Source organism: Rhinoraja longicauda, chromosome 23, assembly GCF_053455715.1.
Source record: "Rhinoraja longicauda isolate Sanriku21f chromosome 23, sRhiLon1.1, whole genome shotgun sequence".
Taxonomy (NCBI): domain Eukaryota; kingdom Metazoa; phylum Chordata; class Chondrichthyes; order Rajiformes; family Arhynchobatidae; genus Rhinoraja; species Rhinoraja longicauda.
Window position 1 is genome coordinate 33,061,306 of NC_135975.1, and position 15,577 is coordinate 33,076,882.

The following is a 15,577-nucleotide window of genomic DNA, read 5'->3' on the forward strand; positions in this document are numbered from 1 at the left end:
AGGTCTTGGTGCTTGTTGGTGAGTTCTGGCGATGAGGCATTTTGCCAGACAAGCTGGGCAGTCTGCTCTGGGAACCACGCCTCAGGATCCATGGAGTCATCCCCCTGCAGTGCCTGCAGGACGTTCCGTGCTGACCACTGCCGATGGACTTGTGGTCAAAGGTGTTGGTCCGGAAGAATCTTTCCACGAGCGACAGATGGTTCGGCAATGTCCAGCTGACTGGCACATTGCGTGGCATCTGCGCCAGGCCCATCCTTCGCAACACCGGGGACAGGTAGAACCTCAGCAGGTAGTGGCACTTGGTGCCCACGTGCCTTGGCTCTACGCTCCGCCTGATGCAGCCACACACGAAGGTGGCCATGAAGGAAGGTAAATCACTCCTCTCCACAAAACCGCTGGAAACACTGACACTTGACACCTAGGGTTGCCGACTGTCCCGTATTAGCCTGGACGTCCCGCATTTTGGGCTAAATTAGTTTGTCCCGTACGGGACCGCCCTTGTCCCGTATTAATAGAGTTGCCAACTTCCTCGCTCCCAAATACGGGACAAAGGGTGACATCACCGCCCCCCACGTGACCCCACCCAGCCAGTGGCTATGTGCTCCCGCTCCACCAATGGCGGCCGCAACATTGCCCCATCATCTGAAAGCTGTGCCCTCGAGTATTTGGTTCAACAGTGCTTTATTTGCCACGTGCAACTTCACAGTGAAATTCCTTCTGTGTTTATGACACACGCTGGCGCCGCCCTGGTTTGACGCCATTATCCCGCCCGCTCGATGTACTGGAGCAGTTCCCGCGAGCCATCATCCCTCCCCTCGTCAGGTCATTCCTTGTGTCCCAGGCTGCCCACTGCAGCCGACGCTGAAGGCGCTGGAGGGGTTAATATTCTGGAAAATAGATTCTGAGTGCTTTGCTTTATGATTCTCACGGGTACAGAGATACAATGAAAAGCTCTTTTGTTTTTGCAGGTTATCATATTGTACGCGAGTACACTCAAGACACACACAAGTGCAACAGGTAGTTAGTGCAAAGGGGAAAACGTCAGAGCGCAGAATATAGTTTTACTGCATTACCTGCATTACCTTTCCAGAGAAAAAGTCCAATAGCCACAATGTCGGGTTGGAAGATTGGGAGCAGCTTGTGGGAGGATGTTGACTGGTCTGATTACAGAGGGGAAGAGGCTGTTCCCGAGTCTGGTGACGCGTGGTTTCAGGCTTCTGTATCTTCTGCCTGATGGGAGCATGGAGAAGAGGGAATGAGCAGGGTGGGATGAGTCTTTGATTATGTGGGCTGCTTTTCTGAGGCAGCGTGAAGTGTGGATGGAGCCCGGGTGGGGAGCCTGTTCTGTGTGATGGACTGGGCCACATCTACAACTCCGCAATATCTCCACTTCCAACCTCCCTTCCGTTGACCATCCACACTTCGAGCTGCCTCGGCAAGGCCAGCAGCGTAATCAAGGATGAGTCTCACCCTGGCCACTCCCTCTTCTCCCCTCTCCCATCAAAGGCAAGAGGTACAGATGTGTGAAAACACACACCTCCAGATTCAGGGACAGTTTCTTCCCGGCTGTTATCAGGCAACTGAACCATCCTACCACAACCAGAGCAGTCCTGAGCTACTATCTACCTCATTGGAGACCCTTGGACAATTTTTAATCAGACTTTACTGGACTTTATCTTGCACTAAACATTATTCCCTTTATCGTACATCTGTATGCTATGGACAGGTCGATTGTAATCATGTGTTGTCTTTCCGCTGACTAGTTAGCACGCAACAAAAAGCTTTTTCACTGTACCTCAATACACATGACAACGAACAAAACTGATCTAAACTAAACTTTGGGCGGTCATGGTGGCACAGCGATAGAGTTGCTGCCTTGCAGCGAATGCAGCGCCGGAGACCCGGGTTCGATCCCGACCACGGGTGTTGTCTGTACAGAGTTTGTACGTTCTCCCCGTGACCTGCGTGGGTTTTCTCCGGGTGCTCCGGTTTCCTCCCACACTCCAAAGACGTACAGGGTTGTAGGTAATTGGCTTGGGATAATTGTCAATTGCCCCGTGTGCATGCAGGATAGTGCTAATGTGCGGGGATCGCTGGTCGGCGCGGACTCAGTGGGACGTAGGCCCTGTTTCCGCGCTGTATCTCTAAACTAAACTAAACAAAACCATTTCAAAGAACACAAACAATGAACAACAATTGGAAATGAGTTTTTTTTTAAACATACAAGCAAAACAAATAGCAATTGCAATAAATGCAAATGTATTGTTTAAAGCCTGTAACTCTTTTGCTCAGCTGGGAATGGGTTTTGTGATACAGTGCCCAGTCTAAGCTGTAAGACGATTCCCTGGAGAAAGTGTTGTGTAGTTTATACAGCGCGGAAACAGGCCCTTCGGCCCACCGAGTCCGCGCCGACCAGTGATCCCCGCACATTAACACTGCCCGACACTATGGTTAATTTACACTTCTACCAAACCGATTAACCTACAAATCTGTATGTCGTTGGAGTATGGGAGGAAACCGAAGATCTCGGAGAAAACCCACGCAGGTCACGGGGAGAACGTGCAAACTCCGTACCCGTAGTCAGGATTGAACCCGGGTCTCTGGCGCTGTAAGGCAGCGACTCTCCCGCTGCGCCACCGTGCTGTCTAAGTGCTGGGGAGGTCTGTACCAGCCAGCATCCGGCGGGATGTTTGGGACTGCCATGGTCGGATGTGCAGGTGCTGGAATCTGCTGACACGGGAGCTCGGAGTATTTACTAACAGGATGCTGATCCTTAGCTGTGGGTCGCAGATTTCCATCGCTCTTTGTGTGAGGGGAAAAAAGTGTTTCCTGACGTTGCCTGGGAAATGGCTCACCTCAGTTTTAAGGCTCTTTGTTTAAGACTAGGCTCAGTGGCGCAGCTGGGAGAGCTAATGCCTTACAGTTGCCAGAGTCCCCGGTTCGATTCTGACCACCTGTCTGTGTGGTGTTTGTACTTTCTCCCCGTGACTGCGCGGATTTCCTTCCGTTGCTCCGGTTTCTTCCCACATCGCACAAATACGGCGGGTTTGTAGGTTAACCGGTCACTGAAGTTGCAGCTAGTGAGTAGGGAGTTTAGATTTAGATTTAGAGATACAGCTTCGGAAACAGGCCCTTCAGCCCACCGAGTCTGCGCCGCCCAGCGATCCCCGCACACTAACACTATCCTACACACTAGGGACAATTTTTACATTTACCTAGTCAATTAACCTACATACCTGTACGTCTTTGGACTGTGGGAGGAAACCGAAGATCTCGGAGAAAACACACGGGGAGAACGTACAAACTCCGTACAGACGGCGCCCGTGGTCAGGATCGAACCTGAGTCTCCGGCGCTGCATTCGCTGTAAGGCAGCAACTCTACCGCTGCGCCACCGTGCCGCCCTGTGGATATAAAAGTTGAATAACTCGGAACTAGTCGGGCACACATGGGGTGGCACGGTGGCGCAGCGGTAGAGTTACCGCCTTACAGCACCAGAGACCCGTGTTCCAACCTGACTACGGGTGTTGTCTGTACGGAGTTTGTACGTGACCGCTTGGGCTTTCTCCGTGATCTACGGTTTCCTCCCACTCTCCAAAGACATAAAGGTTTGTAGGTTGTGTAGGAAAGAACTGCAGATGCTGGTTTAAATCGAAGGTAGACACAAAATGCTGGAGTAACTCAGCGGGTCAGGCAGCATCTCTGGAGAGAAGGAATAGGTGACGTTTCGGGTCGAGTTCCTTCTCTCCAGAGATGCTGCCTGACCCGCTGAGTTACTCCAAGGTTTGTAGGTTAATTGGCTTCGCTAAAAATTGTAAATTGTTTTCTAGTGTGTAGGATAGTACTAGTGTACATGAATCGCTGGTCGGCGCGGACTTGGCGGGTCGAGGGGCCTGTTTCCGCGCTGTATCTAAATTAAACTCAACGGAACTAAAACAGGACCAGGAGAGTGTGGGCAGACCAGCCATGATGGTATTGAATGTAGGTCAGGCATGAGGGGCCAAATGGCCTACGTTTCCCATTTGCTTGTTATGTGCGACACACAGGAGGTCACTTAGTCCATCAATTTGGAGTTTTCTGGAGTATTGTGAGCAGTTTTGGGCACCATATCTGAGGGAGGATATGCTGGCTCTGGAGAGGGTCCAGAGGAGGTTTACAAGAATGATCCCAGGAATGAGTGGGTTAACATACGATGAGCGTTTGTCGGCACTGGGCCTGTACTCGCTGGAGTTTAGAAGGATGAGGGGGGACCTCATTGAAACTTACCGAATAGTGAAAGGCTTGGATAGAGTGGATGTGGAGAGGACGTTTCCACTGGTGGGAGAGTCTAGGACCAGAGGTCACAGCCTCAGAATTAAAGGACGTTCCTTGAGGAAGGAGATGAGGAGGAATTTCTTTTGTCAAGGGGTGGTAAATCTGCGGAATTCATTGCCACAGACGGCTGAGGAGACAATGGATATTTGAAGCAGGGGATTGCCAGATTCTTGAATAACATAGAAAATAGTTGCAGGAGGAGGCCATTTGGCCCTTCGAGCCAGTCCGGGTGTCATAGTTCAGGTGTCAAGGGTTATGGGGAGAAGGCAGGAGAATGGGGTTGAGAGGCAGAGGTAGATTAGCCATGACTGAATGGCGGAGTAGACTTGATGGGCCGATAGGGGTTGCCAACTATCTCACTCCCAAATAAGGGACAATGTGACATCACCGACCCACGTGACCTCACCCAGCCAGCGGCCACGTGCTTCCGCTCCACCAATGGCGGCCGCCCGAGAGGCGGGTTGCTACACAACCTCCGTTAGGCGGCGCCCGGGCCTCCAGACCTACAGTGTCTGGACCTACACTGTCTAGGACCTACTGTGTCCGGACACTCCGGACCTACGGTGTCCGGGCCTACAACGCCCCCCGGGCCTAATACGGGACAAACCAATTTAGCCCAAAATACGGTACAGTTGGCAACCCTATGGGCCGAATGGCCTAAAGCTGCTGCTAGAACTACGAACTTATCAAAACTATTCTGGGCCCCGCAGAACAAGCCCGTCAGTACCATTTCCCCCTCCTTATTTCCCTGTTGCCCTACTGTGTACATGAGGTATGTAATTTGCAACATGCACCAGTATTCGCCAAAGGGAAGGGGGTGGTGAGATCAGTGTGGATATATGGAGATGCTCGGCTATGTTGAGTTCAAGGAGGTGGTGTAGTGCCTCTTGTGGAGCATTAAAGTAGATGTCCCCAGGAATTTAGGACTGAGATGAGGAAAAACGTTTTCATCCAGATAGTTGTGAATCTGTCGAAGTCTCTGCCACAGAAGGCAGTGGAGGACGATTTACCGGATGCATTCAAGAGAGGGTTAGGCACAGCTCTTAGGGCTAACGGAACCCAGGGATATGGGGAGAAGGCAGAAACAAGGCACTGATTGTGGATGAACAGCCATGATCACATCGAATGGCAGTGTTGGCTCAAAGGGCAGAAAGGCCTCCTCCTCCACCTATTTTCTGGGAATTGTTTTCTATGAATTGATGGACCGACCGGATGGCCTAATTCTGCTCCTATAACGTATGAAATGAAATGATAAGATCAATCCCAAAGTTGTTGAGAGAGGTGCTTTGATGAAGATTGTTTTTTTTTTAGATAGAGCACAAAAACAGGCCCTTCGGCCCACCAAGGCTATGCTGATGAGCGATCGCCCTGTACTCTAACACTATCCTACACACTCGGTACAATTTACAAAATACAGAGGCCATTTAACTTACAAACCTGGACGTCTTATGGAGTGTGGGAGGAAACCGGAGCACCCGGAGAAAACCCACGCAGGTCACGGGGAGAACGGTGCAAACTCTGTATCGACAGCACGGATGGAACCCGGGTCTCTGGCGCTGTAAGGCAGCAACTCTACCACTGTGCCGCCCGTAATCAGGGACTCTGTGTGTACTGTGACCTACCTGTTGAAGCTTTGCAATCTCTCACCGTTGTAAAGCATCTGTGCATGGCACAGGCCAGGCAGCAAGGTCCAAAGAAAGGAGAGGCAGGACCACTTCTTCAGAATTCAAGCTGGCGTTACCTGCAGCAGTGCAGTCTGGACCAGACTCCAGTGGAAACACCTCCTCCCAGCAGCCAAGGACATGCTGAAGGACATGTGGTCCTCTACCTGCAGGCCGTGAAGAGGACAGGCATGGTCTGCAGCCTCCAGGGCACTTCCCCCTCTCACACACTCTCTGCACGCACGGTACACCCTTCTCTGACACCAGTCGCAAATGCTGCAAATGGCCACCTTAACCCCCCTTCCCGTTCACATGCTGACCTTGCTGTCCATCTCTCTCTCTCCCACTGACACACTCCATCTCTCTCTCTCCCACTGACACACTCCATCTCTCTCTCCCACTGACACACTCCATCTCTCTCTCTCCCACTGACACACTCCATCTCTCTCTCTCCCACTGACACACTCTATCTCTCTCCCACTGACACACTCCATCTCTCTCCCCCACTGGCACACTCCATCTCTCTCCCACTGACACACTCCATCTCTCTCTCCCACTGACACACTCCATCTCTCTCTCTCCCACTGACACACTCCATCTCTCTCTCTCCCACTGACACACTCCATCTCTCTCTCTCCCACTGACACACTCCATCTCTCTCTCTCCCACTGACACACTCCATCTCTCTCTCTCCCACTGACACACTCCATCTCTCTCCCCCACTGACACACTCCATCTCTCTCCCCCACTGACACACTCCATCTCTCTCTCTCCCACTGACACACTCCATCTCTCTCCCACTGACACACTCCATCTCTCTCCCACTGACACACTCCATCTCTCTCCCCCACTGACACACTCCATCTCTCTTTCCCACTGACACACCATCTCACTCATTGACACACTCACTGACACACTGATGGAGTGTGTCAGTGAGAGAGATGGAGCGTGTCAGTGAGTGAGATTACTTTACCTTGACATCATTTATTCACAAAATGCTGGAGTAACTCAGCAGGTCAGGCAGCATCTCGGGAGAGAAGGAATGGGCGACGTTTCGGGTCGAGACCCTTCAGACTCAGTAACAATGTTTTGGACCGAAGGGCCTGTCAGAACTGTTATACTGTTCCGTGTTCTGTACTCCAAGGACTCAAATAGTGTTTACATATATTCAACCTGGGCTATTTACTTAGGGGCGGTGCGTTGGCACGGTGGTAGAGTTGCTGCCTCAAAGCGCCAGAAATCCGGGTTCAATCCTGACTACGGGTGGTGTTTTGTACAGAGTTTGTACGATCTCCCCATGACCTGCGTGGGTTTTCTCCGGGTGCTCCGGTTTCCTCCCACACTACAGAGGTGTACAGGTTTTGTAGATTTTAGATTTTTTTTTTAGAGTTAGAGATACAGTGCGGAAACAGGCCCTTCGGCCTACCGAGTCCGCACCGCCCAGCGATCCCCGCACATTAACACTATCCTACACCCACTAGGGACAATTTTTACATTTTACCCAGTCAATTAACCTACAAACCTGTACGTCTTTGTAGGTTAATTGGCGCCGGTAAAATTGTAAATTGTCCCTAGTAGTGAGTCGGAGAGTGCTAGTGTGCGGGGATCGCTGGTTGGCGTGGACTCGGTGGGCCGAAGGGCCGGTTTCCACGCTGTATCTCTAGACTAAATGAAACTAAAACTCATTCTGACCTTTTTTCTGAGGGTTTGTTGACCCGATCGCAGTTGTTGGTTGTTATTTCTTCCCCCATATTGTGCTTATTAAATCGCACCATCAGCATTTTGTTGATATCTGTGTGAGTTGCAAACAGCAAAGCCCACGGGTGTATGACTCACTAATTGTCCCTCGCTGCCTGACAAATTCTAGCCTTCAATGTGCGTAAAAGGTGGGTTATGTGAGAGAGATCCCTGTTAGCTTGTTTAGCACTTGCTTTCTTCATTTATAAAGGCACGTTGGGCAGCTGCAAACAAAAACTTATACTAAAACTTTTGTTTGTTTGTTCCAGAACTACAGCCAAAACGGTACACGATAGCGCGACAATTTTAGGCCCACCTTACTCACCGTCATCCCTTTGGTGCTAATGGAAGAAGTTTCATTGAAATCGGTGTTATATTTTTTAAGTTATTCACATTTTAAAGTTTAAATCTTATCTCCTAGGGAGGGAGGGGGAGGGAGGGGGAGTTGAGGGGGATGGAGTGGGGGGGTGAGGGCATGAGGTAGGGGAAAGGGGGAGGGGAAGGGGGGAGGGGGAGTTGGGGGAGGGGAGGATGGAGAGGGGATGGGAAGGGGAGGAGGGGGGAGGGGGGGGGAGAGGGTGCTGCACCAATGCAGGAGAGGTTTGGGCCCAACTTGGTCTTAAAATCTGGAGACAAAGGGGAATTTTATTTTTAACTCTTTTAGACTTTTAGAGAAACAGCGCGGAAACAATGCCTTCTGCCCGTCAAGTCCGCGCCAATCAGTGATCACCCCGTACACCAGCACTATCCTACACACACTGGGGACAATTTTACACGATTTTTTACCGAAGCCAATTAGCGTACAAACCTGTACGTCTTTGGAGCGTGGGAGGAGACCAGAGCACCCGGAGAAAACCCACGCAGGTCACGGTGAGAGCGTACAAACTCCGTACAGACAGCACCCGCCGCAGTCAGGATGGAACCCGGGTCTCTGGCGCTGTGAGGCAGCAACTCTACCGCTGCGCCACCGTGCCGCTCCGTCTGGAACTGTTCTGACTCATCGTTGACCATCTGGAAAGGATTGCACTCGCGGAGATTTCTTTGGCTCAACTTGCTGGAAATTCCAGATGTGAATCCTAGTCACGGCAGTGGGAGGGAGCAGAGGGTGGGGAGTGGCGGGAGAAGTGGTGAGGGACGGATGGAAACCGCTGGCTCATCCACGCCCCCTGGCTTGGCATGCTGGCATCGCAGTCTGAGCCGAAATAGCAATACAGTATTCAGAAACCTAGTTTAGACACCTGGATAAAGTCATGAGAGGAATAGACCGGGCAGACGCACAGAGTCTCTTGCACAGAGTTGGGGTATTGAGAACCAGAGGACATAGGTTAAGGTGAAGTGGGAAAGATTTAACAGGAATCTGTGGGGTAACTTTTTCACACAAAGGGTGGTGGGTGTATGGAACGAGCTGCCAGAGGAGGTAGTTGAGGCAGGGACTATCTCAACGTTTAAGAAGCAGTTAGACAGATACATGGATAGGACAGGTTTAGAGGGATACTAGACCAAGTGGACCCGTTGGGCCCAAACCTCTCCTGCGTTGCTGCAGCACCCTCTCCTTTCCCCCTCCCCCCCCCTCTTCCCACCCCTTCTTCCCCTACCCCCTCCTCCCCCTCCCACTCTCCCCCTTCTTCACTTCCCCCCTCCCCCTCCCCTTCACCATTCCATGCCCCTCAACCCCCCTTATCCTCCCCCCTCCCTCCCTCCCTCCCCCTCCCTCCCTAGGAGATAGATTTAAACTTTAAAATGTGAATAACTTTTAAAATATAACACGGATTTCAATGAAACTTCTTCCATTAGCACCAAAGGGACGACGGTGAGTAAGGTGGGCCTAAAACTGTCGCGCTATCGTGTACCGTTTTGGCTGTAGTTCAGGAACAAACAAACAAACGAACGAGAGTTTTTGTAGATCGGTGCGTAAAACGCAGGCAGGTGGGACTTGTGTAGATGGTCCCACCACTCCCACCCCCCACTCCATCCCCCTACAATCAGTCTGAAGAAGTGTCCAGACCCGAAACGCCACCCATCCTTTTTCTCCAGAGATGCTTCCTGAGCCGCTGAGTTATTCGAGCACTTTGTGTCTTTTTTTGTAAACCTGCACCTTCAGTTTCTTGTGTCACTCACAATATGGCTTAGGTCTTTATTTTAGACTTTGGAGACACAGCGCGGGAACAGGCCCGCTGACCAGCGATCACCCCATACACTAGCACTATCCCACACACTACGGACAGTTTACAATCTCCACCAAAGCCTACAAACCTGTACATCTTTGGAGTGTGGGAGGATACCGGAGCACCCGGAGAAAACCCACGTGGTTATGGGGAGAACGTGCAAACTCCGTACAGACAGTATCCGAGATCAGGAACGGTCTCCAGCGCTGTGAGGAAGCGGCTCCACCCACTGTAACATTGTGCCACTTCCCTGTTTTATGCATTGGTTCAGATAACCTCACGGTTTTCCCCGGTGGTGTTTTCTCACCCACTCACTCTTTTTGAGTTTAGAGATACAGCGCGGAACAGGCCCTTCGGCCCACCGAGTCCGTGCCGACCAGCGATCCCCGTACTCTTAACACTATCCTACACACACTAGGGACAATTTGTAATTTTACATAAGCCAATTAACCTACAAACCTGAATGTAGGAGTAAACCGGAGCACCCGGAGAAAACCCACGCGGTCACTGGGAGAACGCACAAACTCCGTACTGACAGCACCCATAGTCAGGATTGAACCCGGGTCTCTGGCGCTGTGAGGCAGCAGCTCTACCGCTGCGCCACCGTGCACTAACACTATCCTACACACTAGGGACAATTTACAAATTTACTGAATTGTACTCCAGCCCTCTGAGCCTTTTTTTTTTTGTCAAGCAGCATCTGCAGTTCCTTCTATCTGCAAGGGTAAGGTTTGGCTGATTGCTTTGCCTGTTCTCACGGGGTTTGTTGAACTGTGTTTGCCCCTTTTGACAGGAGAAGGAGCAGGAGCTGGAGCAGCTGACCAAGGAGCTGAGACAGGTCAACCTCCAGCAGTTCATCCAGCAGACGGGGACCAAGGTGACCATACTGCCCGCCGAGCCCAGTGAGGACGAGCTGCCCCTGTACCAGGAGAAAGGTCAGTCCCTGCTTGTGCCTGACATAGAAACATAGACAAGAGGTGCAGGAGGAGGCCATTCAGCCCTTCGAGCCAGCACCGCCATTCATTGTGATCATGGCTGATCATCCACAATCAGTAACCTGTGCCTGCCTTCTCCCCATATCCCTTGAGTCCACTAGCCCCTAGAGCTCTATCTAACTCTCTCTTAAATCCATCCAGTGATTTGGCCTCCATTGCCCTCTGTGGCAGAGAATTCCACACATTCACAACTCTCTGGGTGAAAAAGTTCCTTCTCACCTCAGTTTTAAATGGCCTCCCCTTTATTCTAAGACTATGGCCCCTGGTTCTGGACTCCCCCAACATTGGGAACATTTTTCCTGCATCTAGCTTGTCCAGTCCTTTTATAATTTTATATGTCTCTATAAGATCCCCTCTCATCCTGCTAAACTCCAGTGAATACAAGCCTAGTCTTTTCAATCTTTCCTCATATGACAGTCCCGCCATCCCGGGGATCAATCTCGTGAACCTACGCTGCACTGCCTCAATTACAAGGATGTGCTTCCTCAAATTAGGAGACCAAAGCTGTACACCTCTCCTCCTTCTGTTCTCCTCACAACAAGGATGTGCTGGCTGGTGTCCAGATGAGGTTTCGGAGCATGGTGAACAGTTTTGGGCCCCATATCTGAGGATGTGCTGGTGTTGGTGAGGGTCCAGATGAGGTTTTGGAGCATCGTGAGCAGTTTTGGGCCCCATATCTGAGGATGTGCTGGTGTTGGTGAGGGTCCAGATGAGGCTTTGGAGCATGGTGAACAGTTTTGGGCCCCATATCTGGGGATGGATGTACTGGCGCTGGTTGGAGAGGGTCCAGTTTCAGTTTAGTTTATTGTCACGTATACCGAGGTACAGTGAAAAGCTTTTGTTGCGAGCTAACCAGTCAGCTGAAAGACCGAAGAAGGGTCTCGACCCGAAACGTCACCAATTCCTTTTCTCCAAAGATGCTGCCTGGCCCGCTGAGTTACTCCAGCTTTTTTTGCCTCAGCAGAAAGACAATACATGATTACAATTGAGCCAAATACAATGTATGAAAACATGATAAGGGAATAACGTTCAGTGCAAGGTGAAGCCAGTTAATAAAAGATCAAAGGTAGTCTGAGGATCTCCAATGTCGTAGATAGTAGTTCAGGACCGCTCTCTAGTTGAGGTGGGATGATTCAGTCGCCTGATAACAGCTGGGAAGAAACTGTCCCTGAATCTGGAGGTGTGCGTTTTCACACTTCTATACGTTTTGCCTGATGGGAGAGAGGAAGAGGGAGTGTGAGATTACCAGAGTGATCCCACATTTTGAGTATTGCGAGCAGTTTTGGGCCCCGTATCTGAGGAAGGATGTGCTGGTGATTAGGAGATTTACAAGAATGATCCCAGGAATGATTGGGTTAACATATGATGAGCATTTGACGGCACTGGGCCTGTACTCGCTGGAGTTTAGGATGAGGTGGGACCTCATTGAAACTTGCTGAATAGTGAAAGGCCTGGATAGAGTGGATGTGGAGAAGATGCTTCCACTAGTGGGAGAGTCCAGGACTAGAGGCCATAGCCTCAGAATAAAAGGATGTATCAAAAGGATAGATCAGCCGTGATTGAATGGGGGAGTAGACTCGATGGGCCGAATGGCCTACCTCTGATCCTAGAACTTATGAACATGACCACCTGGCTTCACCTCTGAGCCATATCCTCTCCCATCCCTCAGACCAACAGCGTACCCACGTCCCACGGACTTCTATGGCTTCAGTCATCCATTTACCGTGACAACTCTGAGTCATATTCCAGTTTTCTAACCTGCTGAAAACTTCAGAAAACTTCAGGAATGAGAAAGCTTAGAGATACAGCGCGGAAACAGGCCCTTCAGCCCACCAAGTCTGCGCCGACCAGCGATCCATAGCGCAGCGGTAGAGTTGCTGCTTTACAGCGAATGCAGCGCCGGAGACTCAGGTTCGATCCTGACTACGGGTGCTGCACTGTAAGGAGTTTGTACGTTCTCCCCGTGACCTGCGTGGGTTTTCTCCAAGATCTTCGGTTTCCTCCCACACTCCAAAGACGTACAGGTATGTAGGTTAATTGGCTGGGTAAATGTAAAAATTGTCCCTAGTGTGTGTAGGATAGTGGGATCGCTGGGCGGCGCGGACTTGGTGGGCCGAAAAGGCCTGTTTCCGTGCTGTATATATATGATATGATATATGATGATATTAACACCATCCTACACACTACGGACAATTTTATTATTTTACCAAGCCAATTAACCTACCATCCTGCACGTCTTTGGAGCGCGGGAGGAAACCGGAGCACCCGGAGAAAACCCATGCTGTCAGGGGGAGAAGGTACAAACTCCGTACAGACAGCACCCGTGGTCAGGGTTGGTCTCTGGCGATGTAAGGCAGCAACTCTACCGCTGCGCCACCGAGCCTTCCTTGCGCAGTGCGTGTTTAAAGGGAGTGTAGGAAGCGCTACCTCACAGTTCTGAAGAACTCGGGTGCGATCCATGTGTGGAGTTTGCACGTTCTCCCTGTTACCACGTGGGTTTCCTCTGGGTGCTCCAGGTCTCCTTCCACATTAAAAACAAATGTGCGGGTTTGTAGGTTAATTGGCCCCCTGTAAATTGCCCCTAGAGTACATAGAGGAAAGTGGGATAACATTGAACTAGTGTGAACAGGTGCTCGACGGTCAGCACAGACTCAGCGGCCGAAGGGCCTGTTTCCACGCTGTATGTCTAAACTCCACTTGGAGTTTTGCACACAGTTTTGTTCTCCTTGCACAGTGAAACTACAATTCTCCTGCACCCTCGGGACTTTGGTGTTTGGCCAGAGGATGTTCCATACTGAAGAAGGGTCTCGACCCGAAACGTCACCCATTGAGTCTGAAGAATAGTCTCGACCCGAAACATCACCCATGCCTTCTCTCCAGAGATGCTGCCTGTCCCGCTGAGTTACTCCAGCATTTTGTGTCTATCTTCGGGGTTGATTGTTACTCCTACTTAATACACAAACACAAGTTTAATAAACTTTTTTAATAAACATTTTGCAGAGCAGTGTAACAAATATTCCAGTAAACTCGATTACTTTAAAGAGACTGTAAGAAATGTGGTCCCAGTTATTTTAAAAAGTGTGTGGAAATTTGGAGGGAATGTGGGAAACAGGGTGTGGGTGAGTGTAATGGAAGTGTGGAAAATGTGTGCGTTTCTTCAGGATGCTCTGGTTTCCTCTCACGGAGAATTGTGAATCTGTGGAATTCCCTGCCACAGAAGGCAGTGGAGGCCAATCCACTGGATGTTTTCTAGAGAGAGTTAGATATAGCTCTTCGGGCTAAAGGAATCAAGGGATATCTTATCAAAACGTATAAGATTATTAAGGGGTTGGACACGTTAGAGGCAGGAAACATGTTCCCAATGTTGGGGGAGTCCAGAATAAGGGGCCACAGTTTAAGAATAAGGGGTAGGCCATTTAGAACTGAGATGAGGAAAAGCTTTTTCAGTCAGAGAGTTGTGAATCTGTGGAATTCTCTGCCTCAGAAGGCAGTGGAGGCCAATTCTCTGAATGCATTCAAGAGAGAGCTAGATAGAACTCTTAAGGATAGCGGAGTCAGGGGGTATGGGGAGAGGGCAGGAACGGGGTACTGATTGAGAATGATCATCCATGATCACATTGAATGGCGGTGCTGGCTCGAAGGGCCAAATGGCCTCCTCCTGCACCTATTGTCTATTGTCTATTGATATGAGGAAAAGCCAGGAACAGGGTACTGATTGAGAATGATCAGCCATGATCACATTGAATGGCGGTGCTGGCTCGAAGGGCAGAATGGCCTCCTCCTGCACCTATTTTCTACGTTTCTACGTGCGGGTTTGCAGGTTAATTGGCCTTCTGTAAAAATTGCCCCGAGTGTTTAAAGAGTGGATGAGAAAGCGGGATAACAGAACTAGTGTGGACGGGAGATCGATGGTCGGCAAGGGTTCGACGGGCCGAAGGGACTGCTTCCGCACTGCCTCTCTAAACTAAAAAAAGACACAAAATGCCGGAATGATTCGGTGGGTCAGGCAGAACATCTCTGGGGAACATGGATAGGTGATTTTTTGGGTCAGGACCCTTCTTCACATTGATTCTTTGGCCTTCATTTGTAAACCAGCATCTGCAGTTCTTTGTGTCATGATTTTTAACAGTGCATTGTGGCCGGTTGATCGATAGGTGTTTATGTTATTAAATCTTCACGTGCAAGATGAATGGGGTTTTTTTGTGATGAACATACAAGTTGGGAGGTCATGTTGCAGTTGCACAAGATGTTGGTGAGACCGCATTTGGAGTATTGTGTTCAGTTCTGGGCACCATGTTATAGGAACGGTGTTGGAAAGCTGGAAAGGGCGCAGAGAAGATTTACGAGGATGTTGCCGGGACTCGAGGGCCTGAGCTACAGGGAGAGGTTGAGCAGGCTGGGACTCTATTTCTTGGCACACAGAAGGATGAGGGGTGATCTTATGGAGGTGCACAAAGTCATGAGAGCAATAGATCGGGTAAACACACAGTGTCTCTTGCCCAGAGTAGGGGAATCGAGGAACAGAGGACATAACTTTAAGGTGAAGGTTGAAAGATTTAATAGGAACCTGAGTTTAGTGTAGTTTAGTATAGAGATACAGCACGGAAACAGGCCCTTCGGCACACCGAGTCCACAATGACCTGCGATCCCCGCACACTTATAACTATCCTACACACACTAGGGACAATTTACAATTATACCAAGCTA

At 50.3% G+C, this 15,577-nt stretch overlaps 1 protein-coding gene across 3 annotated transcripts in view; it reads left to right on the plus strand.

Annotated features, from left to right (window-relative positions):
- The window catches only part of rassf8b (Ras association domain family member 8b), a 97,830-nt gene that overhangs the window by 78,143 nt on the left and 4,110 nt on the right, over window positions 1–15,577 (plus strand). For all 3 annotated transcript variants that reach the window (XM_078420016.1, XM_078420018.1, XM_078420017.1), the window contains one exon: window positions 10,669–10,810. In XM_078420016.1, coding sequence (XP_078276142.1) covers window positions 10,669–10,810 — 142 coding nt within the window. The remainder of the gene's footprint in view (window positions 1–10,668; window positions 10,811–15,577) is intronic.